At 41.1% G+C, this 24,760-nt stretch overlaps 3 protein-coding genes across 5 annotated transcripts; 1 reads left to right on the top strand and 2 right to left on the bottom strand.

Annotated features, from left to right (window-relative positions):
* Positions 1-1,139: 1,139 nt before the first annotated feature.
* osgep (O-sialoglycoprotein endopeptidase) lies at positions 1,140-8,091 on the bottom strand. Of its 2 annotated transcripts, none has more exons than XM_053649992.1 (12): positions 8,017-8,091; positions 6,474-6,608; positions 6,026-6,145; positions 5,762-5,937; positions 5,527-5,622; positions 5,377-5,426; positions 2,867-2,945; positions 1,980-2,045; positions 1,801-1,891; positions 1,618-1,693; positions 1,414-1,512; positions 1,140-1,259 (listed from the first exon to the last, which is right to left on the bottom strand). In XM_053649992.1, the coding sequence occupies exons 2-12, from the start codon at positions 6,586-6,588 to the stop codon at positions 1,220-1,222; spliced, it is 1,008 nt and encodes a 335-aa protein (XP_053505967.1). In that variant the 5' UTR covers positions 6,589-6,608; positions 8,017-8,091; the 3' UTR covers positions 1,140-1,219. The 2 variants fall into 2 exon arrangements, with proteins under 2 accessions (XP_053505967.1, XP_053505968.1); XM_053649993.1 differs by having other exon boundaries at positions 6,474-6,593; positions 8,017-8,089.
* Positions 8,092-8,274: 183 nt separating this feature from the next.
* On the top strand, positions 8,275-13,197 carry apex1 (APEX nuclease (multifunctional DNA repair enzyme) 1). Its single transcript, XM_053649994.1, has 5 exons — positions 8,275-8,379; positions 8,837-8,953; positions 10,331-10,497; positions 10,682-10,874; positions 11,940-13,197. Exons 2-5 carry the CDS (start codon positions 8,893-8,895, stop codon positions 12,452-12,454), a joined length of 936 nt encoding a protein of 311 aa, XP_053505969.1. The 5' UTR covers positions 8,275-8,379; positions 8,837-8,892; the 3' UTR covers positions 12,455-13,197.
* Positions 13,198-13,983: 786 nt separating this feature from the next.
* On the bottom strand, positions 13,984-24,498 carry si:dkey-14d8.1 (zinc finger protein 354C). 2 transcript variants are annotated; one of them, XM_053649989.1, is made up of 7 exons: positions 24,302-24,498; positions 23,683-23,885; positions 23,499-23,588; positions 21,598-21,693; positions 21,372-21,482; positions 20,035-20,158; positions 13,984-16,158 (listed from the first exon to the last, which is right to left on the bottom strand). In XM_053649989.1, the coding sequence occupies exons 1-7, from the start codon at positions 24,327-24,329 to the stop codon at positions 14,525-14,527; spliced, it is 2,286 nt and encodes a 761-aa protein (XP_053505964.1). In that variant the 5' UTR covers positions 24,330-24,498; the 3' UTR covers positions 13,984-14,524. The 2 variants fall into 2 exon arrangements, with proteins under 2 accessions (XP_053505964.1, XP_053505965.1); XM_053649990.1 differs by lacking the exons at positions 23,683-23,885; positions 24,302-24,498 and adding an exon at positions 23,300-23,378 and having other exon boundaries at positions 23,499-23,672.
* Between the last annotated feature and the right edge of the window lie 262 nt (positions 24,499-24,760).

Genomic DNA, 24,760 nt, shown 5'->3' with positions numbered 1-24,760 from the left:
TTGATAAATGAGGCCCGAGGTTCCCGAGGCCTTTGTGTTAAAAAAAGAAAAGAAAAAAACAGCTCCACAACATGTCATTAACCATACTTAACATACTTGAGTGTTGTCAGAGAGTTATATTTTTGTCTCATCTGACCAGAGAACCCAAATACACTTACATCCTCTTCTAGGTGTATTCATGTGCGTATTATCTGATCTTCACTATGTCAATGAGTGACTAGGGGAATTTGGCCTGTGTGACCTCATGTTTACGCACCTCTGAAAACACAAGGAAAGGATGGTTTGCTTAAGAATCTATAAAACACTTAAGTGAACTTGAAAAATTTAAATAGAAATAAAAGTTTTACTTTTTTTTATTTGAAAAGTTTCTTATAATAATCTGACTTCAATTAAAAGTTTGTGAGATTAAGCTAAATAATCAGTCCTTACAAGTTTTTGTACAGTTTTTTATTATTATTATTATTGTTGTTGCGGCCAAAAACGCTTGATTTTGTTACAGGTTTGTTTTTTTTTTTTTTTGCGGAAATCTACTTAAATTGGCAAAATTGCTTTCACAGTGATGTTGGTAAATGAGAGCTTTTAGCTGTAATCATGTTCGACACACGTGAATCGAAGAGAGCTTTGGCTGAATGCGTGTCGTGATGTCACATGACGCGTCTCAGCCCAAATCTGCAGAAAAATTGCAAGCTCCTCTGAATATTGCGGAGTTGCGTTCATTTCTGCAATCGCAAAAATCGTGGAAGGACTGAATAACCACGCAAACATTTTGTCCCCAAAACCAGACATATAAATAGGTACATTTCACCTGCATTCAACAGAACGAGAGAAAAAAAAAAAAGCCGCACTAGTTTATGCACTTGTACCAGATTTGAAAAGATTTCAGCTTTGGGGGGTGGGGGGATGGGAAACCGTAGTATTGAGACACTACATTGTTCTACTGCTCATGCCTACATGCAAATAACAGCATTAAAGATCGGCATTTTTGCAGCTGATGAGTTAAACCAATACACAACAAAACAATCCTGTGACAAACTGATGTGTTATCAATGTTTCAATTATTTTACAGCAGTTATGTGGCAGTTAAAGAACACTTCGATTCTGGGAGGTGAAAAAAGCACAGTGTGTGTGTATATATATACACACATATATCTCAAAATCTAGTTTATTTGAAATTTTTAAAAAAAACCTGCTCTCTCTGACGCCAAAATAGATACGGGGCTCAATCTCTCCAAGTAACTTCTACTTCATCTGTCCTATACCTGATAAAAAAACAAACAATAACATACAGCTTTACTGAACAATTCAGAATAACAAGGTTGCCTTAAGGGTTAAACTCAGCGTTATCTACTATGACTTGTACAGTATATTCAATCATCCGTAATTTAAATGAAGTTCATATGACTCAACTCTTACCTTTGTGTGATCCAGGAATCGGACAGCTCTGTCACCTGACCCATGCGGAACATTTCCCAGCCCGCTTGTGCGATCATTGCTCCGTTGTCAATGCAGAACCTTGCAACCAAGTCAAGGGTTTAAAGCATGCAGTGTGCAAACGGTGCTGCTAAAGTAGTGTGGCTTACACGCGTTACAAAATGTAAAACACATCCGCTATGTCACCTCTCGTCCGTGGCGAAGAGATGAGCTCCTCTCTCCTCACACATGACGCCCATCATCTCCTGCAGACGGAGGTTACCTACGTGAGGAAGCACGGAGCAACTCGGTTACTGAATCAATAAGGGCAAAAGAGCGTGCGACATCATCGCTGCGATGTGTAAATATGAATGGAAATGGGTCACTCACAGCCTACTCCTCCCACGATAAGGACCTCTTGGGAGCCACAGTGAGCCATGGCACGTTCCGTGATCTCCACCAGCATAGAGAAGACTGTCTCCTGCAGATCAGAGAGAGTTCTGCCGGGTCAAATAAACACAGCCAGAAAGATCACATGTTTACATCCGGAAGAGGAATTCAGTCCTTGCCTGAAGGGAAAAGCACAGGTCCTCTGCTGTGCACTGCCCAGAACTCAACATCTTGTGTGCCATCTCCTAGATTTTAAACGGCAAATCAATAGACATACTTTCATTAAAAAAAAACATATACACAGAGGCGTAGTCAGGAATTATATTCAGATCACCACATGGTCTGTACAATTACATAGATTTTTATAGTACCATTTAATCGGCACAGATAACCGATTGCTGGAATTATCGTTTATTGGCAAAAATCCACACCAATAGTGTTTCCCGGCTGAGAGGACTCTGTCCTTATACAGTACGAGAGCGGCCTCTAGAGGCGAAATAAAAACTACCACTGACTCATTTTGTTGTGTTATTGGAAGTGTTTTTTGATTCATTTTGGATTTCTCTATTTTTATGTTATTTAGAGTGATACTTTTTGGTTCAGTTTGGATATATATCTTTTATTTACTTGACTATTTGAATCACTGTGTATATTCTTGCCTGTTCTCTTGATAGGCGCCAATGATTCTAGAGATGATTACACTTGCACAGCCTGAAACTGTAAAAATGATTGTGGTCAGGCCAAGACTTCTTCAGATGGATAAATACATAAAAGTCCCTGCAGTCACTGATTATTATGAGTGTATAATACGGGCGGTTGTGGCTCAGGTGATAGAGCGGGTTGTCCACTAATCGTAGGGTTGGCGGTTCGATTCCCGGCTCACGTGACTCCACGTGCCGAAGCGTCCTTGGACGATGAACCCCAAGTTGCTCCTGATGGCAAGCTAGCACCTTGCATTGCAGCTCTGCTACCATTGGTGTGTGGATGTTTTGTAGAACCGCTAAGGATAAAAAAGCGCTATATAAGTGCAGACCATTTACCATTAATTAAATACTGATGAAGTTACCTCGATGTATGATAAAATCCCAGAGAAAGAAACGTCCATTCCCTTCACCGTGTATGGAAGCTCTATGTACTGCTTGCCCCTTAAAAACCAAACACAAACAGGTCAATAAATCAAAACATAGACGTGACCCATAATAGTGCTAAAATAAGCAATATATTATGTAGAGAATACTACACAACAGAGAGTAATAATATTGTCCCTTAACGACACACGTCCTGAAGTGTTTTATTCCACTTATACCAATTTACCAACGTTTTTATTTATTTATTAAAGAACAAGCTCTTATCATCACTTAGATTTGGTCATTTACCAAGAAAACCGCAAACCTTCTGTCCTGAAGACTTTCCCATGTCGGAAAACTTAAAAGTTAAAGCTTTACCACTGACTGTTACAAAGTGTTACAAAGGCTGACACCGGAGACTCCTTCCATAAATGATCAATAAACGTCTCCTCACAGAAATGTTCACCATGTCGACTATTATCAATCAACGATGTTTTTAAAAAATCTGTTTGTCTAAGCATCTGCAACACACGTCCCTGTGTTAACTGTAAATCATTTTTGAAACGATAACTTGTAAAAACGAGAGCATTAATATAAACCTGTAATTGGACGTACAGCTGTAATTACTGTCAGAGCTGCTGGTATAGAAAACAAATGAACATCTCCCGACCAATCAGATTTGAGCATTCAACAGCCGGTTATATAATGAATTAGGTACTGTATAACAGTGCTGTTTATATATTTAGAAATATTTATACATTTTTTATAGCACTCCTCCGTGTGTAATATGCTATCTGCTTGACACAACACATTCATACTGATTTGATACACCACGGCACTGTTTACATGTTTGTTTGTTTTTTTAATCTCTTGGTTTTCTTTATGTCAGTCAAAATATTTTTTTTTTTACCTTGAATGTAATTGAAACTGATTAGGAGTGCCGCATGATGGGCATGCTAAAATGGAAAATACAGTCCTAGCCGAAACTATCTGAAACCATCAGTAGTTTTTTGTTGTTTTCTTCCTTGGTCGACCCATTCGGTGTCTGTTGCTCAGGACACCTGTGGTTTCTTTCTTTATCATGGCGTTCCAAATTGTTATATTCGCTATGCCCAATGTCTCCGATAGATTCCCTCTTTTCTCAGCTTCAAAACGGCTTGCTTTTCTCCCATAGACAGCTCTCTGATCTTCTTATTGGTTTGTCCTTTTTAACAACATGCGCAGTCTTCACAGGTGAAACTGAAGGCTCAAACCAAGAGTAGATGTTCAGAGCTATTTATTGTTTAAACATTCAATCTAACAAGACACGCCTGGGTAACAAGAAACACCGGTCAGTCACATGTTCCACTATTTTTGTTCGCCTACAAATTGGGTGTTCTGACACAAAATGTGTTGTTTAACACGTCCACATATACATATCAGGAACTAAAAGCTGAAATTCTAAACTCACCTTTCATATTCATGTTTTGATCGCAAACCCAAATGTCTTCGATATACGGCGAAAAAAATAGAATTGGCCTTGACGTTCCAATAATTTCGGAGGGGACTGTATGTTATTGTCCCAGACCAAGAACGGTGTTTGTTCATTCATTTTCCGAAACTGCTTTATCTTGGTCATGGTTCTGGTGGATCCGGAGTCTCTCACAGGAACACTCAGCATGAGGTGAGAATACACCCTGGATGTGACGCCAGTCCATCACACTTTCACAGACTCTTTCACACTTGGGGGCAATTCACTGAAGCCAATCCATGTTTTTGGGAGGAGGGAGGTGGGGAGAAAATGGAAAACTCCACACAGACAGCAACCCGAGCTCATCATCGAACCAGATACCCTGCTGCTCTGAGGCAGCTACCCGCTGCTCCATTATTCTGTGCCAAAAATTGTATTAGTAATTCAACAAATGTGTAAAAAAAAAAACAAACATCTACAGTCAGTTAAAACTGATATATTGGTTTCTTTCTGGATCCATAAATGGTTCTTGCCAGCTGATCAGCTAAGACACAACTACAAGATGTTTTCAACCATGCTTTTTTCAGTAATGACTATTACATTACAAAAACAGGTGGTTAGCATGTTTGCGTGGCACCTCCAGGGTTAGGGAATCCCGCCTATGCTCCTGTTCTGTGTACGTGGAGCTTACGTGTTCTCCCCGTGCTTCAGGGTTTCCTCCGAGTACTCCAGTTTCCTCCCCCAGTCCAAAGACATTTGTCATAGGCTGATTGGCATTTCCAAATGGTCTGTAGTGTGTGAATGTGTGTGCGACTGTGCCCTTTGATGGGCTGACCCCTGCCTCGTGCTCCGAGTTCCCTGGGATAGGCTCCAGCGGTAAGGAAAATGGATGGTTGGATTATGAAACAATGAAAAGTGACCAGAATCCATCCATCCATCCATCTTCTATACCGTTTATCCTTTTTCTTCAGGGTCAAGGGGAACCTGGAGCCTATCCCAGGGAGCATGGGGCACAATGCGGGGTAAGTGACCATAATACGCTTCAATATCTACACTTACTTCTTTGCCATTTGTTCAATGTTGTAGCCAGGACTGGGGTCATTTGATATCTGTGTGTGGGGGAAGGGAATGTAAATAACTGTACAATAATGTATAAATACCTTTGAATGACGTATTGAAGGAAAATTTTTTTTTTTTTTAAATGCTGACCTTGATGACTCTGGCAAACCGATCCAAGCAGTTTCCCACAGCAATGTCTATTGTTTCTCCAAAAATTCTGTATCGTCTTTCAGAGTAAGCGATCACCTAGGACAAAACGTAAACTTTACATTTTTAATAAGCCAGTATGTACCGCAAGTACGGCCATAATCACTCTGCTGTTTTTTATCTACAATTAATAAGAAGAAATGTATATGAATGTAGCAGGGCAATGTATAACTCCCACCTGAGTATTACCACCACTGACATACAGTACAGTGGGGTTGTTAGCACCCGTGATCAGGCGGCCCATTTCAATGTGCCCGATGCAGTGATTCACTCCCACTAACGGCTTTCCCCAAAGCTGTGCAACTGTCCTGGCCACCAAAGCCACGGTGAGCAGAGGGGCGCCCATCCCCGGCCCTGGACATGTAATCATGTAACACAAATGAGGACAGGTGTGGACATGTGGTGTCTAAAATGACAGTTCCTAAAGATTTTAGACAATTACCTTTGGTGTACGCTACACAGTCAATATCTGCAGGTTTTAATCCAGCTTCATCTAGTGCTTCTCGGAGGACAGTTAGGATAACACCACGATGGTGTTTGGCTGTTTCTCTCGGTAGGAAACCTAGGAGGACGTTAGTTCACAATCGATCACTATTTCTGCTCACAGAACAATCAGTCGTTTTTTTAACTGAATTCTCAACTGAAGACACTGAACAGTTGTTCTTCATCCTTTTCTATGTACAATATACTGTGTAATGATATTTGGTATAGACGATATTGTTATTGTTGAAAATATCACGGCTTCCTCTTAATTCTAATGACAATTTTATAATCGAATATTGTGACAATATTGTATACTTGTATAAACTGTTGGGTAATTATTGTAATATAGAAGTTTAATCCTGGCACGTGCTTATTGACGACTGTGAAAACCATGCCAATTTATCTACCTTGGCCAGGTGGCGTAATATAGGTGCGCCTAGGGTTTGACAACACTTCCCCGTCCCTTACGATCCCGATGCCGATCTTATTGGCGCTGCCCTCAAAACCGATAACCACCGTCATGGCTCCTGTTGAAACAGAATCTTTAAAAAAAAGATTACAAAGATTACAAATATAACACCAACAATAACATCACGCCTTTACTGTAGGGCTATACAGCTCGATCGAGCATGATACAAACTCCATGAAGACATGGTATGTGAAGGTTGGAGTGGAAGATCTCAAGTGTCCTGCATAGAGCCCTGACCTCAACCCCACTGAACACCTTTGGGATGAACTGGAACACCGACTGCACCCCAGACCTCCTCAGTACCTGATCTCACTAATGCTCTTGTAGCTGAATGATCACAAATCCCCACAGTCACGCTCCAAAATCTAGTGGAAAGCCTTCACAGAAGAGTGGAGCGCATTATAACAGCAAACACAAGGGGACTAAATCTGGAATGGGACGTTCAACAAACACATATGGGTGATAAGGTGTCCACAAACTTTTTGGCCATATAGTGTATCTCCATAAATGAAGTATGTATCATATAATAATGAGTGACTCTTTAGGAAATGTTTATTAAAATGATAATATGAAACCCTTGTCCAAACCCTCACCGTTTTACATGAAAGCTTTGCATATGATAAGAAACTAACTGCAGCACATTCATACTGGGGCTGGGAGTCGACTTTACACACACATTTTGATTCAGCTCAGTTTCGTGGACCCCAGATGTAAACAGGGAGACTTTGCTGTCTGACTAGACCAGCGCCATTTTTCAGTCAATGTTTTATCAGAAATTGAGAAAATGATTGCGTGGAAAATAGAGGTCGACCGATTGACCAGTTTTGACGATTAATCAGCACCGATAACTGATTAACAGAACTGTTGGTTATCGGCAAAAATCCACACCGATAGTTTTCCCCGGTTGTGAGAGCAACTGAGAAGAGTCCGCTGTCGTTATACAGTACAAGAGCGGCCTCTTTTGTAACTGAACCTTTTTGGTTCAGTTTGGATGTATATCTTTATTTACATTAATATACATTAATATTTATTTCATTTAAAAAAAAAAAAAAAGGACAGTAAATTTTCATGGTACATTCAGTACAGTTTATTTGTGTAATAAAGTTCAGCAATTCACTTTGAGTGTTATGTTTTCATTCAGTTTCAATTTTAAAAAAACTATTGGTTGATTAATCGGTTATCGACAGGTAGCACCCGGCTTACTTATCGGTATCGATAAAATCCACTATCGATCCACCTCTAGGAGGACTGGAGCGAATCACAGCACCTGGAGTCGGAATCAGAGTCGTTTACAGTATTCAGGAGTCGAATAGCCATTACTTAGACAGCAATGTGCAGCCTCTACGAACCCAAATAAACAGGCAGTCTGTTCGCCTCGAACACGACAACATTTTAACACATCACACGACATGGCTAAATGCTATAAAACATAACTATATGTGTGTCGTGATTAAAAAAAAAAAAAGGTTATCTATATTTACCTATTTGTCTCCACACTACTAGCAGCTTCTTCTAACCGCTTCCTTCAGGACCAGGGCAATATTTATAGGTGTCCGTCTGGTTTCTGGAACAAAAATAAAATGTTACTCAGGTTCAATCAAGTGCTCCAGACAATAATACATAATCGGTTTATTTTATTTAGAAGAGATTGATATGACTACTGAAGAATTTACACAGTAATAAGTTGATGCGTGTATAAAATAATTATTTTTTTTAGTCAGGCAAAACTTTGGTCAGCACTGTGCTGGGGAACATGTGCAGCACTCTGAGCACAAAGCTTTAGAGCCGTGCAGAGCACATCACTCCGGAACTACTGTAGTTTTTATTAACTGTGGCTGTGTTTGGTAAGTGGGTTTTTTTTTTGTTTGTTTGTTTGTTTGTTTGTTTTTTGCAAATAATTGTTTTATATAGTAATGTAGTAGCACGTGCTTAATTTCGGAATATTAAATAACAGTTGTTTTCGTGCGGCTTCCGTTATTAGTTCATTCAGGGCCGCTAGTTTAGCTACAGGCTATTATTATTATTATTATTATTATTATTATTATTATTATTATTATTTAGCACTGGTAGCAAGCGGTCGTTAAATTGTTGGTTCGTGTATGAACCCACTGCACACTGATGATCAACAATCTGAACTGTTTACAAAAAGCCTCTTGTGTAACCCCGGTGCATGCTCAGGGCTTGTAGGGCTGCACAAATAATACCGTTTGTGAGTTGCAATACGCAGATCAGAAGTTGCAAGTCGAAAGTGCATGCTCCTGTGTTTTTAGGAGCACTCTGACTCTCCGTATTTCCCCGTAGGTGCGCGTGCTGTGCGTCTGTGTCTGTGTGCGCGTGCTGTGTGGAGACTCGGAAACATGCCGAAGAGAGCCAAGAAAAACGAGGCTTCTGCAGAAGCAGGAAACGACAACGGAACAGGTAATAAATAATCAGTGCGTTTAGCCTCGAGCTGTTGTCCCAATCGTTTATTTCAGTCCAGTGTTGCTAACTGTTTTCAGGGTAAAGTAGCTAAAGCACGCGCAAAAAAAAAAGAGAGAGAGAGAAAAAAAAGCTAGAAGTCGCTAGATGACGTCATGGACTCATTTGCATATTAATATATTAATTATTATCACTGGCTTTTCGCCATTCTTATAGAAAGAAGTCATTTTTTTGTCATAGCACCATGAACAAACTAAACTTATGCATATTTACAAAATAGTTTCTATCAAGAATGCAGATCAGGGGGGGGAAAAGCGGAGAGAGTGACTTTACATGGACAGCAGTAATCTAATTATTGAGCTTATTCTGAATAAGACAATATTGTGATTAAGGTGTTTACATGAGTCGCTTTTAGAATATTCTGTTCATGTTCCCGTTTTACATGTTATAGAACATAGATCGATTAACGGCACACGTCATTAGGTCCCCACGTCACGCCGTCCGAATTTCACGTATCATCATACAGTTTGTCTTCGTTATGGTACCGTATACAGATTTGGGTGTTCCATTTTTAATTTTACGAAAGATTCAAGTGCAAATAATTATGTCATGCTATACGTGCACATAGACGACCGCTTGAAGACGTGAAAAATCAATTCACTTAACTATTCGATTTTTTTAAAAAAGTATTATTATTATTTATTTTATTTTCAATTTTGAAATAGATTTTTGAAATTCCAGAATCGATGTAATTCATATTCGATCGCTTTATTTTAGTGCTTGCTTATAGATGAGGTGGAGAGAAGTTACCACTTGTATTCCAGCAGAGGGTGAAATGTATTTGTTGTTATCTTTGAGTATTACGTGACGTCATATCCCTTTCAAGCGGACAAGAGAACGAGGAAAAAAATGGCGGACAGTCAGAGAGATCTGCGGGGATACAACCTGCACCCTGTACCATACTGCATGATGCTCCTGAAATGAAACTCAGAACGGTTTTGTAAATAGGACTCATCATATACAATCTGTACTGTAAATTTTCCCATGGTCTAGTGTTTAAAAAAGCAAACAAAAATCGCAATACACTGCAATATCGAATTGCACCCAAGTGTCGTGATGGTATCGATTCAGGAGATAAGCATGTCGACCCAGAACTAGTGATCAGATTGGTCATTGGCAACAATGGTGATCGGCGATTGGGAACGATTGCTAGACTTGCCGCTAGGCTTTTTTTGTTTGTTTTTGTTTTTATTAAAGTTGCTAAAAAGTCATCAAATCTAGCAACAGACTCTAGTTGGCAGCACTGTTTCAGTTCATGAAATGGTGTGTGCATGCAGGTTTGAACTGTGTTTCCTTATTCATTTTTCTAAATGACAGAACCAGAAACAAAGAAAGGGAAGAAGGCAAAGGAACCCGAAGCCCCAGTGTTATATGAAGATCCCCCAGATAAGCTGACCAGCAAGAGTGGCCGGGCAGCCAACATGAAGTTAACCTCGTGGAACGTAGATGGCCTTCGTGCGTGGGTTAAGAAGAAAGGGCTTGATGTAAGTGTAAAGTAGGCCTAGAGGTTCGCATTTGGACTTACATGTGGGTGGGAGATCAGATATGAAGCTTGTGGGTGTTTTATCTTTATTGCATATTCTTTAAATACAGTCTGTCTGCTTAATGCATGCCATCTAGTGATGGATTCTTTCTCTTCATTTTTTTTTTGTTGGTCTCTACCTACAGTGGGTGCGTCAGGAGGCTCCAGATGTGCTTTGTCTTCAGGAGACGAAGTGTGCTGAGAAAGCTTTACCAGCAGATATCACATCTATGCCTGAGTATCCATATAAGTACTGGTCAGGCTCAGAAGATAAAGAGGGTTACAGTGGAGTGGCCATGCTGTGCAAGACTGAGCCTCTTAATGTCACTTACGGAATTGGTGAGCGCCGTTGGCACTCAAATTTGATTTGCGCTTCCATATGAGCAGGCTTCTGATGGCTTTTGTTGCTGGAAAAAAAAAACCAACCCAAAAGTATCCCTTGCTGCAGAACCAAAAGTCCATTGGAGTGAAGAGAATTTGGTGTGTTACGGCATCTCATGAGTTAGGATTAGGTTTATAGGAGGAGTTGGATCAGGTTTAGCTCCACCCCTGGCCTCAATATGGTTCAGTAGCAAAGACCATCTCACAAAAATGGCAGCATTCGTAAGCTTTTTATTTTTTTGTTATGGAAAGGGTAACAACAAGATGTGCGCTTTCGCATATGAATCTTTTAAGCTTTAAGTTTATTACTAGCTCTTCAATGGACAGTTATGATCCTCGTACTGTCCTAAAAGTCTATAAACACTCATGGCTTCCAAAGTTTGTGTCTCAGAATCATAAGCCAGGTTTAATTGACTGGGGTGAATTTTTTATGTTGTTGTTGCCAGAAGTATTGAACAAAATTGCAAGAATTCACAGAAATAATATTGGAAGCATACTGGCTCAGATAAAATGAGAAGATAAATTTGATTTTGATCCATCTTATTTGTATTCGCAATCATCTTTTTTTTTTTTTTCTTTTTAGATTTCGATACATAATATTTTGCTTGCAGATATTGTAATGTAGCTTTTAGGCCCAAAATCACCTCCAAACATTTGCACTGGTATTTAACTAGAGGTCTAATTTACTTTACAGCGTACAAGAGTCTCATTTATTGTGTATATGTTTACTTTGAATATATGTTTTAAATGAAGTTGTCAGTTGTAGGAGAAATGCATGCACGGTGAATCAATTCAGCATAAAATGGCATTTTTAAGTTGGCTTACTGCCACAGGACTTTATGGTGGAAATATCTAGATACATGTTCTTAACCATTAGTCGCAGTGTGACTAAACTTTAGATGATTACTGTATCACTGCTTTAAGTATATCATGCCTTAAATTGTGGTACAATTATTTATACTGCAGTAAATTTCTAGGTGAGCTCAGTAGAGCAGTTAACCTGAACGTTCGTTCCTCCTGCAGGAAAAGAGGAGCATGACAAAGAGGGCCGCGTGATAACTGCCGAGTTCCCTTCCTTCTTTCTGGTTACCGCATACGTGCCCAACTCTGGGCGCGGTCTGGTTCGCCTCGACTACCGTAAAACGTGGGATGTAGATTTCCGCGAATACCTGAGCGACCTGGACAGTCGCAAGCCCCTGGTGCTGTGTGGTGACCTCAACGTGGCCCACCAGGAGATTGACCTGAAGAACCCCAAAGGCAACCGTAAGAATGCAGGCTTCACTCCTGAAGAGCGCGAAGGTTTCAGCCAGCTCCTGGCCGCTGGCTTTACCGATAGCTTCCGTGAGCTGTATCCGGAGCAGACCAACGCCTACACCTTCTGGACGTACATGATGAACGCACGGGGCAAGAACGTGGGTTGGCGCCTGGACTACTTCCTGCTCTCGGCTGCTTTGCTCCCAAGCTTGTGTGACAGCAAGATTCGTAACACGGCCATGGGGAGTGACCACTGCCCCATCACCCTCCATCTGGCTATATAAACATATGACTACTTCTGTCAGTATGGGTTCGCATTCACTACTTCCTAAGGGCAGCGGGTGTTTCACTTTTCCCCCCTAACTTGTGTAGATCGAGGCAAACGCTTCCAATATCTGTATCTCTTTCCTGAAATATTTTACCTATTAAAAAGCCCAGACCGGTAATTAGACCATTAGAGCTAAGACGGAACAGAGGGTGGATTTGATTCAGGGTTTGTAGTTTTGTTGTGGATATTATTCCCATGATGGTTGGTTTGTTTTTGGTTCTGTGTTCCTGCTAATGATCTCTCCAAAAGAAGTCTGACTTTAGAGTATGGCGTACGACGGAAACTTTGATCTTGTGTATTTTTCTGACACATCTGTCTCGTATCATTCCATTAAGCAGATGTAATGCCAACATTTGTACTCCATGTCCGATGAAATGAAACAAAAGCAGACCCCTTGTACTCCAGCTCAATAACAAAGCATTGTTCATGTTGCATCTGGATCGAAGTTTCACAAAAGTAATGAACATTACCACCAAATGTTGACTTTCTGAACATTTTTCAAATCACATTTTTTAAACAATAGTGATTCTCGATCTGAGTTTCAGGTATGAAGTAGTTAAGATTTGTTTAGTTCCTTTACCTTCAATTGACAGTGGCTTAGTAATCATCTTCACGGTGCTTCCTACTTTTATTGCAAAACAGTTGGGGCTTTTTTTTTTTTTAGTTACTTCTGTTGAGACAAAAATAAATTGCTAAACAAACACATTCACTGTTATGTCTTTTTTTTTTTTTTTACATTTTCTTTTACTACTATTGAACTGAGGGGAGTCATCAAGACCTTATGTTCAAGTATTGTTACTCGAGTAAAAGTTATCATCCATCTTTATCTTTATTAGAACCTACTCAAGTATGCTGTTACGTGTTGCATCCAAGGAACACTGGGCACATGACCGTCGCGCATATTCGTTCACTTCTAAGGCCAATTTGGTGTACATCGTTCACCCGCCTGCATGTATTTGGGAGGTGAGAAGACGCTAGAGAACCCGGCGGGGGAACCTATGAAACCACACAAGACAGTAACCTGAACTGGAATGATATGGAGCTGAGGCAGGATGTAGTATACACACACTGCACTGGAGAACAAGCTACAATTTGAATCCATTGGGTTATTGTAGTTATTTGGTTGAAAGCACAACTGAGTGAAGGTTGTCATTTGCCAGACCCCAACAATATAAAGCTCAGCAGATAGATGGGACACAGAAAGAAACGACATACCTACGTGATGATAAAAATATAATAGTAAAAAAAAATAATAATTTTTTTGCATACATACACAATTTTAAACTACAGGCTTTATTTTATTTGTATCATGGTGAGGTGAGTTTTTTTTTTTTTTTAATTATTTTTATTTATTTATTTTTTTACTATAACCACCTCAATTTCTGATTCAAAGGAAGACTTTGGACGAGGAATCAAAAGATTCACGTTCACGATTCATTTTCAGTTCTATTATTAGTACGATGCAAGCAGCATGGCACGCCGTGATGAGATGGGAATATTTATTCATCTTGATCACTGTTCCTCATATAGAAAATCCTCAGTTTTTCCTGATTAAAGCAGTCGTTACAAAAATAGATCTAGTATAACGGGTGGTTCTGATCAGAACTTTAAAGAAATAGTTCCAATTAAACAAACAAATAACTAATATGAAAATATGCTTTGTAGGTATGAAAGCACCCACGTGTGAAATACTCCAAAATCTGAAATACTAGATCTTATATACGCAGTTTATGCTTATATCCGTAGGTGCCACCAGACTTCTATGGTAGGTTCCATCTTATCGTTGATCTTCCACTTATCTCTTAAGTGAAATCAACTCGCTTACTAATCAGCACTGATTTCCTTTAAACCAGACATCACCATTTTGTGACCTTTCCCATGTCCTTACACGCTGCTCTGACCTTTAGGAAAGCTGATCCAGCTTCTGGAGATATACATGACTTCATATATGAAGACTATGATATATGTACACACTTCAAACTGGAATTCAGAACCCTGCTAATATTATAACAGGTGCTCACACCCTTTAAGGATTTTTGGTTTCGTGCCTTTTGCGCCCTCGTGTTTGTTCGGCCTGCTCGGCCAGGTGCGTTTGCTCGTGCTTCTTCAGTGGCCCTTGGAACTTGAAGCTCTTGCCGCATTGCGTGCACCGCCACGGCCGCTCGCCTGTGTGGTTCAGCATGTGGTTCTTCAGGTGCGACGAGTGCTTGTAGGTCTTCCCGCACTCGGTACAGACATACGGCCGCTCTCCCGTGTGCACACGCTCGTGCCTCTTCATGTTGCCAATCTGTGAGAAGGTTTTACCGCACACCTTGCAGCCGAAGGGCCGCTCTCCCGTATGGATGCGGAGATGGCAGCGCAGCATCTCTGGCCCTGCAAACGTCTTGTGGCACAACCTGCACGGGATACGCACGCGTGGCTTCTCGTGGTTGCGCTGGTGCTTTTTCAGGTCGAACATGTACACGAAGGACTTGCCACATATGGTGCACAGGTACTTGCGCTCGCCCACGTGATAGCCCTTGTGTCTCCGAAGCAGGCTGGCGTAGATGAAGCTCTTGCCGCACAGGTTGCACATGTAGGAGCGCGCCATTGAGTGGTATCGGATGTGCACCGCCAGTTTGAACGCGGTAGGGAAGCATTTGTCACAGTGTGGACACTGGTGCAGGTTTTCCGACGTGTGACACTCGCGGTGAATCTTCAGGTATGAGCTCTGAGAGAAGCTCTTACCACAGATATTGCACTTGTATGGCTTCTCCCCCGTGTGCACGCGAACATGCTTGATGAGGTCGGCTTTCTTGCGGAAGTTCTTGGCACACTGCGTGCATTTGAATGGTCTGCATAGTGAGTGTGTTTTGATGTGGCTGGACAGGAAACTGAGACATCGGAAGCTTTTGCCGCAGTCCGAGCACTGGAACGGTCTTTCTCCGGTGTGTGTGCGCATGTGACTCTTCAACTGACATTCGTAACGAAACTCTTTCTTACACATACAACACGTGTGCTTTTTCTCACCCAAGTCTTGGTTCGCCCGAGACTCGGCGGGCAAAGTGATCACCTTTCTGCTGGCCGTTGCTTGAGTAGGGGGGCTTTTTCTGTTGATGATGGATTTTATAGATGGGGGTCTTTCAATAATGGGAATGAACGCCGTTTCCTCCGCAAGGACGTCTACGTTAGTGGAAGGGGGCATGACCGACAGAGGAAGAACTTTCCCAGCGATTTGCGAGATCCACTCCTCCATGCTTATTTCCCTCACCTCAGAAGTCTCCACTCCTTCTGACTGTTCTAGAAACTGCAGCTGAGAGGCGTCCTCTCCGCCATTGTCCAATTCTGAAACGATAACTGTAGAGCCATCTGCAGTGAGGTAGATCTGCTGGACTTCACACATCCCTGTACTGCTCTCTTGGTAAACAGCCTCTTCTTGCAGTTCTGTCTCGACCTCAGTTTCCACGCTGTCCAAAGGCTCCGTCTCCTCGGTATCGCTTTGGGCGGGGCTCATTATAGTGGCTGCTGCACAGTCAGATTCAGTTTGATTTTCGCTAAGTGCTTGTGCGATTATGAAGGTTTCTTGTGCAATGGATGAGGGAGGCAAGATTTTCTCTTGTGGGATAGAACTGGCAGGCAACACCATCTCTTGTTGAATGGAAGCAGAAGACAAGTCTGGTTCTGTTTTCATTGAGAGGCAAAAAAACAAAACAAAATTTATTTGCTGTGAGGGTTGATGCTGTCAGAGTATACAGTGCCCTCCACTAATATTGGCACCCTAGTTAAATATGCACAAAGAAGGCTGTGAAAATTGTCTATTGTTTACCCTTTTGAGCTTTTGTTAAAAAATAAATAAAATCACAAAATACTCTGCACTCATGGATATCAAACAAAAAGGTTTATCAAAACAAAATCTGTTAAATATACAGTGAGGGAAAGAAGTATTTGATCCCCTGCTGATTTTGTACGTTTGCCCACTGACAAAGAAATGATCATTCTATAATTTTAATGGTAGGTTTATTTGAACAGTGAGAGACAGAATAACAACAAGAAAATCCAGAAAAACGCATGTCAAAAATGTTATAAATTGATTTGCATTTTAATGAGGGAAATAAGTATTTGACCCCCTCTCAATCAGAAAGATTTCTGGCTCCCAGGTGTCTTTTATACAGGTAACGAGCTGAGATTAGGAGCACACTCTTAAAGGGATTGCTCCTAATCTCAGCTTGTTACCTGTATAAAAGACACCTGTCCACAGAAGCAGTCAATCAATCAGATTCCAAACTCTCCACCATGGCCAAGACCAAAGAGCTCTCCAAGGATGTCAGGGACAAGATTGTAGACCTACACAAGTCTGGAATGGGCTACAAGACCATTGCCAAGCAGCTTGGTGAGAAGGTGACAACAGTTGGTGTGATTATTCGCAAATGGAAGAAACACAAAAGAACTGTCAATCTCCCTCGGCCTGGGGCTCCATGCAAGATCTCACCTCGTGGAGTTGCAATGATCATGAGAACAGTGAGGAATCAGCCCAGAACTACACGGGAGGATCTCGTCAATGATCTCAAGGCAGCTGGGACCATAGTCACCAAGAAAACAATTGGTAACACACTACGCCATGAAGGACTGAAATCCTGCAGCGCCCGCAAGGTCCCCCTGCTCAAGAAGGCACATATACATGCCCGTCTGAAGTTTGCCAATGAACATCTGAATGATTCAGAGGACAACTGGGTGAAAGTGTTGTGGTCAGATGAGACCAAAATGGAGCTCTTTGGCATCAACTCAACTCGCCGTGTTTGGAGGAGGAATGCTGCCTATGACCCCAAGAACACCATCCCCACCGTCAAACATGGAGGTGGAAACATTATGCTTTGGGGGTGTTTTTCTGCTAAGGGGACAGGACAACTTCACCGCATCAAAGGGACGATGGACGGGGCCATGTACCGTCAAATCTTGGGTGAGAACCTCCTTCCCTCAGCCAGGGCATTGAAAATGGGTCGTGGATGGGTATTCCAGCATGACAATGACCCGAAGCACACGGCCAAGGCAACAAAGGAGTGGGTCAACAAGAAGCACATTAAGGTCCTGGAGTGGCCTAGCCAGTCTCCAGACCTTAATCCGATAGAAAATCTGTGGAGGGAGCTGAAGGTTCAAGTTGCCAAACGTCAGCCTTGAAACCTTAATGACTTGGAGAAGATCTGCAAAGAGGAGTGGGACAAAATCCCTCCTGAGATGTGTGCAAACCTGGTGGCCAACTACAAGAAACGTCTGACCTCTGTGATTGCCAACAAGGGTTTTGCCACCAAGTACTATGTCATGTTTTGCAGAGGGGTCAAATACATATTTCCCTCATTAAAATGCAAATCAATTTATAACATTTTTGACATGTGTTTTTCTGGATTTGTTTGTTGTTATTCTGTTTCTCACTGTTCAAATAAATCTACCATTAAAATTATAGACTGATCATTTCTTTGTCAGTGGGCAAACGTACAAAATCAGCAGGGGATCAAATACTTTTTTCCCTCACTGTAGATGTGCAACAATTATTGGCACCCTTTTAGTCAATAAATTATGTTGCTTCCTTTTGCCAAGATAACAGCTCTGAGTCTTCTCCTATAATGCCTGATGAGGTTGGAGAATACATGGAAAGGGGTCTGAGACCGTTCCTCCATACAGAATCTCTCCAGATCCTTCACATTTCGAGGTCCACGCTGGTGGACTCTCCTCTTCAGTTCACCTCACAGGTTTTCTATGGGGTTCAGGTCAGGGGACTGGGATGGTCATGGTAGAACCTTGATTTTGTGGTCAGTAAACCATTTTTGTGTTGATTTTGATGTATGTTTTGGATCATTGTCCTGCTGGAAGATCCAACCACGGCCCATTTTAAGCTTTCTGGCAGAGGCAGTCAGGTTTTCATTTAATATCTGTTGATATTTGATAGAGTCCATGATGCCATGTATCCTAACAAAATGTCCAAGACCTCTGGCAGAAAAACAGCCCCAAAACATTAAAGATCCTCCACCATATTTAACCGTGGGCATGAGGTACTTTTCCATATGGCTACCTCTCTGTGTGCCTCTGCTTTTGGTTTCATCTGACCATAGAACCCGATCCCATTTGAAGTTCCAGTAGTGTCCAGAAGTTCCAGTAGTGGATGAGAGTAGAGGCTTTTTTTCTTGAAACCCTTCCAAACAACTTGTGGTGATGTAGGTGACTTTGGATTGTAGTTCTGGAGACTTTCTGAACTTCTGCAATTCTCCAGCTGGGATCCTTGGAGATTTTTTGGTCACTCGAACCATCCTTTTCACAGTGCGTTGAGAAAATATAGACACACGTCCAATTCCAGGTTGATTCATAACATTTCCAGTTGACTGGAACTTCTTAATTATTGCCCTGATGGTGGAAATGGGCATTTTCAATGCATTTTCTTATAGCCACTTCCCATTTTGTGAAGCTCAACAACGTTTTGCCACACATCACAGCTATATTCCTTGGTCTTACCCGGTGTTATGAATGACTAAGGGAATTTGGCCTGTGTGTTACCTTGTATTTATACCCCTGTGAAACAGGAAGTCATGCTAGAACAATTTCCTGTTCCTAGTCACCCGGGTGCACTAAAACAACTGTAAAATATCAGTGGGAATATACTTCTATAATATATTTCTCTCATATGAATTCATGGGGGTGCCAATAATTGTTGCATACCTTTATTTAACAAAGATTTTATTAGATAAACCTGTGTTGTGTTGGCGATTGTTTGATAGCAGAGTATTTTTGTAACAAAAGATCAAACAATAAAGACAATTTTTCACAGCCTTCTTTGCTCATATTTACCAAGGGTGCCAATATTAGTGGAGGGCACTGTATCTTATTTATAGCAAAAGTATATACAATGTTTAAAAATATAGGCAGTAATATTAAGGCCTTTGCACGGCGAAAAGGATGGAGAGTAACATTTAATACGCTGTGTAATGTGGACAGTAATTAAAAGGATTAAAAAGTTTTTTTATTTTTTGCAGAAAAAGATGAGTAACAGATCACAGATCACTGAAAATAGTTGGAATAGTTGTCTAAATTTTCAGCTCTAGTCTGATTATAAAACCCTGATACTGGACCTAACCGATTTTGACTACCATGGGATCTTCTAACTTCAATACAATGCTTCTAAGCAACCACGAGTGCAAAAAATTGAACCTTGATCGGTTTTAAAAATGATACACTGTGGCTGGACGTTTCCAGACTTCTTGTGCAAGTAGACTGGGAAATTTATCACAGCGCAAATACTCAACCTGTTTCCGAAAGATATTTTTGACGCCACTACATTTGTTCGTGTATAGATAAATCGAAGTTTTAAAAAAGTTGATTGTATAAACGTTGTGTAATACATGTCTCAAATTTTCTCACTGTGGAAGAATTAATTCCAACCCATAGACAGGACACGTTTACTAGACCAGAAAAATCACCTACTTTCTGGGAACTTACTGTTAAACCCCAGGACCAGAGTTTGAAAGTAATGTTATCAGTAAACCTGGTCTGATGTCTCTACGAAAGGCTTACCGTTTCTGTTTTTATGCCTCTTGGTTTTGAAATGCTGCAGCACGTCCCTTAGCTCCACCGGGTCAGAGAGTGGCTGGACGATGTCCTCCATGGCAGCCAGACCGCCACAGAGCCATGAGGCTGTCTGAAGAAATCCAGACATTACATTACATTGTGATTTAAAAACTTCCCAATGTCTATAATTCCCTCTCAAATAATATAAAATGTCCACATGGCTGTGATTATCATTACATACTTTTTTTTTTAACACAGTGTTTACTTACGCTGTCCATTTAAACTCTTAGTGGATTACCGGATTTCTGACAGACAGCAAACAATCTACATAGAACTTTTTTTTAACTTCAAAATGAAAAAACTTCTGAGAATTTCGGGTGAACAGGGTAAATAAAAGTAGTTATTACAAGAAACACAGGAATTTTAACCTGGATGAATAACGTACCTCTCACTGCAACTGGAACTTGGGGCATGATTACACATCTGGAGCATGAGCGCATCTACAAGTATTTTGATTGGCTGTTCGACTTAATGCTGTTGTAAGTGGTGGGTTGGGAAGTGTTACTACACCTCAAAGGTTTTATATTGTTTTTGTCTGTAACAATCAAAATGGTGTCTAGTGATCTGAGAATAAGGAGTTGATCATGGATTGATGGACTAGCTCATTTCTACTTGCATGTTTACACAAAAAAAAAACCAAACCCAAATATATTATTTATTTTTCATTATGCATTACCATACTTTTCAACGCATGTATACAAGTTATGTATAACAAAAACATACATGTTTAGTCATGTACGCAAAATTAGACCAACCAAGCATTTAGCATTTTAAACCATTCAGGCATCTGTATGAATGACTTCAGATCATATAACTACGCATCTACAGAATGTTAGGTAACTGAAAGGAAATTATACAGCATGTTACTGAGCTAAAAGCTTTATTCTTACATCGTGACTGCATTATATCGAATGATATGGAAGAAAAAAAAAACAAAAGGGTAGCTTAAACGTATTTCACTGCTGTCCTGTCTTATCAAATTACAAAATAATTTTCTTGAATACATCAATCCAAATATGCAAGTTATTTATTAATACATGTTCTTACTTTCACCCGCTTTATGCTACACACATCAGTAATCAGATACATCAACTGCTGCTGCGGTTGTAAATTGTGTTACCTTAAACGTAAGCTTAACGTAGAGTGACACATGTGACTCTACCTACTAGATGTAACTCCGCCCCCAAGCTCCAATCTGCACTGAGGTCTGACGAAGCATACTCGCATGAGACATCGATTTGGCTAAAGACTAGTGATTTAATTGATCAGGTTTGATGACCCACCTCTTTGAGGTTCGGCACAGGCAGGAGTTCATCCACTCGAGTTAGGAACTCCCAGGCTAAGCTCTGCAGGATGGCATCATATCCAGAGCCATACTCTACAGGAAGAACATTCTGTGGACATGCCAAGAGCATAACGTAAATCGGTAACATGGTTGAATGTACTGGGGGAAAAAAACAAACAAACAAACAAACAAACAAAAAAGACAAGACGAGATCCACGTCTAACCTGCAGGAAGCTCTCCCTCTTATCGGTGTCCTCCAAGATGTTATGGATCGTCTTTATAAATATGTTATTCATGACTTCACTCTCTATGTCATTGCTCTGTGAAGAAATTCAAATAAAACCAGTAAACAAAACAAAAAAATTAGACCAACTGGTGGAAACACACAGACAACTGTGAAAGTAAACCATTTATCTCATATTTATTCACGGTAGATTTTATATCCAGTTTAAAAGGAACACCTGGACACCTCTTCATTTATATAATTATCCAATCAGCCAATCATGCTGCAGCAGCGCAAAGCAGAAGATCATGCAAAAACAAATCAAGCGCTTCAGTTAACATTCACATCAAACATCACCGAGATTAAAAATTTCAGAAAAGGCTGGCACAAAAAACATCAAAAGCCTCTGGTATACTTCATTTTTTGCACAGTCGTACGCATAGCCTTTCAAAAGTATACTCCATTTGACACATATGCGTACGCAGGCGGTCGATGCATGCGTGTTACGACAGCTTGCACTACCCCTCCTGGCCTACAAGAGTCAGTACTAGAGCAGTAAAGCAGGTCTTCTGGTGTGAAAGACGACAACGAAGAACAAATCACAACAACACGAAGAACAATGCTTGGGCAATCTCTCGCCACAATTAGCACCCATATACAAATACTTATACTCTTTAAGCCTAGAACTATACAAATGCGGGTACTTTCTAACCGACACTCGCTTCCGTTTATTCTTCGACTACCTTGAGAATCAGCGGCCCTGGGTCACTGCTGCCACCTTGTGGAACAACTAAATAGTGCAAAAGAATTAAATGTGCATGTGCGACCTGCACGTACAGTATGCGCGTACTCTGCTGATGACGAAATTTGCATCACACGTACTGTACACTGTTCCTAGCGTACGCTTAAAACGTCAAGCTTAACGAGTGCCAGCTCTAACACAGAAACGCCTTCAGTGCGTTTACATGGACATCAATAATCCACTATTAACCCGATTAAGGCAATACTGTGATTAAGAAACTATCCCGTAAACAGCAATTTTTAATTACCTTAACCTGATTAAAGTCATACTCAAAGTAAACACAAATGGAATTAAGACATGTGGAGTATTCCTGTTTTAGTCGCATTATTGATGTGTATTACAGACATGTAAACACCTTAATCACATTATGAACGTCGTGTGAGAGTTTCCACCGCATTTTGCGACAGTACACGATCACACACGGCAGTGCTCAACCGTTTTACCGCGAACAAGAGAGCACGGCTGCATCCCAAACCGCAGACTTGCCTACTATAGGCCTGTAGTGTAATTAAATAAACACACCCAAAACTGTATACGGTACCACAACAAAAACCTAATGACCTAATGACGTGTGCTGTTAATCTAATTATGTTCTATAACATGTAAAACGGGTACATGACAGGAGTGTTCTAAAAGCGACTCATGTAAACACCTTAATCACAATATTGTCTTATTCAGAGTAAGGTCAATAATTAGATTACTGCTGTCCATGTAAACGTAGTCCTTGTCGATACGAGGGGTTGAGGAGGAGAATGGCCAGATTGGTTCGAGCTGACAGGAAGGCGACGGTCACCACTAAATAAGTGCTCTGTACTCTGTGTACATCAGAACGCACAACACGTCAAACCTCAGGCTGTCAGCCAAGAACAGGAATCTGAGGCTACAGTGGGCACAGGCTCACCGAAACTGGACAGCTCGAGGTGAGATTGGAAAAAGACCAGGTGATAGGTGTCCAATCAGACTGTCCCATTTTGGTGAGCCTGTGACAGACAGACAGACAGATAAACAGACAGTTTGTTGTTTGTTCTTTTCGTCTGACCAACTTGACACGAGTTTGTCCCCCCCTCATGCAAACGATATACTACACCACCACCACCTACTTTGTTAGTCAGGTTGCGTAGTGTGTCCAAATGCGCTTGAATGATCCACACATCAGGTGTTTGGTCTTTAAAACAGAGCTCCAATATCACCTGAGAGAAAAGACACACACACACAAAACATCATAGCGAATTAGATGAGCATTTGGGAAAGGAGCAGTAAACCCAGGCGTGCCCACATTAGTACCTTTTTCCTTAAAAGAAAGACCAGCTTATTAAGCAGATGTTGACTCATGATGTCTGGCACTGTGTCTGACACCAGCAGGACGAACTGCTCGAGTTTGCCGTACTGTGTGACGTTGCGACGCTGAACCACTTGCCAGAGGAAAGCAGACATGAGGCGCAGCGGCGGCACCACGAGGCGCAGGGCAGAGAGAGGCAGTGCACCACCTGCAACACAGCAACCAACACACACCGCTCGGATCACTTGGGCTGTTTTATTTTATTTTTATTTTTTTTAAATAATTTTTAAATAAAAATACTGAGAGTATTTAAACTCGTTGGTTATTGTTAAAATAATCTGAATCTCAATACTAACACAAGACTAAGTCATATTACTATCAAAATAGCTGTCTATTCCAGGTAATGACGGAACTCAATTTGCTAGCCAGCTTCACTCTGGCCGAATTACAAATGACTCCTCCCTCCCTATACAAGTGCACTACTTAGGGTGTGCAAATAACGACTCCGACGGCCCAATGTAGCACACTATATATCCAATAGGGAGCAATTTAGTATTCTCTCAAAACCCCGCCACTCGACAGCGTTTAGCTCCTCAGCTAAGCTTCTTTAGGTTTTAAGCTTACTTTTCTGCTGGACCTCCGAGGTGGCCATTTCCGTGCCGTCTGTGTAGAGGAAACAAAACGTTTACTAGCTGATTAGCTGATTACTAACAAAATACTAATTATCGTGAAGCTGACCGAAGCAACGAACGCTAAAGAAACACCTCAGTTTACACAAACCAGAAAACACTTGCTTCCCCCCGCCCCCCCGCGCGTGTTTTCACGCGCGAGCGCCCTCTTCAGGGCTGGAGGTAAAAAAGTACTGACTTGGGGGACTCAAGTCACGTGACCTACTGGTGGTCGAGGTGGTGGTGGTGTTTTTCCTGGCGCCATTTTGAATTTTAGTAAATCCAGTTCGCCTACTTATAGTATGCATTAAAAGTATGTACTCTTTTTTTTGCGAAGAAAAGGTACACAGCGTAGCAAACGAGTATGCGAGTACGGGGACATACTATCACGTCATGTAACGGGAGGGAACCTCGT

Source organism: Ictalurus furcatus, chromosome 19, assembly GCF_023375685.1.
Source record: "Ictalurus furcatus strain D&B chromosome 19, Billie_1.0, whole genome shotgun sequence".
In the NCBI taxonomy this organism is placed as follows: domain Eukaryota; kingdom Metazoa; phylum Chordata; class Actinopteri; order Siluriformes; family Ictaluridae; genus Ictalurus; species Ictalurus furcatus.
The sequence above is the reverse complement of the archived record's forward strand: the minus strand, read 5'-3'. Positions and strand labels throughout refer to the sequence as shown.

Coding starts and splice junctions, on each gene's coding strand:
- apex1 (XM_053649994.1), top strand. CDS start 8,893: ATGCCGAAGAGAGCCAAGAAAAACGAGGCTTCTGCAGAAGCAGGAAAC. Junction 8,954..10,330: donor AGGAAACGACAACGGAACAG/GTAATAAATAAT, acceptor TCTAAATGACAG/AACCAGAAACAAAGAAAGGG. Junction 10,498..10,681: donor TTAAGAAGAAAGGGCTTGAT/GTAAGTGTAAAG, acceptor CTCTACCTACAG/TGGGTGCGTCAGGAGGCTCC.
- si:dkey-14d8.1 (XM_053649989.1), bottom strand. CDS start 24,329: ATGGCCACCTCGGAGGTCCAGCAGAAAA. Junction 23,589..23,682: donor TCTTTCTTTTAAGGAAAAAG/GTACTAATGTGG, acceptor CTTTTCTCTCAG/GTGATATTGGAGCTCTGTTT. Junction 16,159..20,034: donor GAGGCATAAAAACAGAAACG/GTAAGCCTTTCG, acceptor CAATGAAAACAG/AACCAGACTTGTCTTCTGCT.
- osgep (XM_053649992.1), bottom strand. CDS start 6,588: ATGACGGTGGTTATCGGTTTTGAGGGCAGCGCCAATAAGATCGGCATC. Junction 5,938..6,025: donor CTGTGTAGCGTACACCAAAG/GTAATTGTCTAA, acceptor TTACATGTCCAG/GGCCGGGGATGGGCGCCCCT. Junction 1,694..1,800: donor TATCGTGGGAGGAGTAGGCT/GTGAGTGACCCA, acceptor TTCCTCACGTAG/GTAACCTCCGTCTGCAGGAG.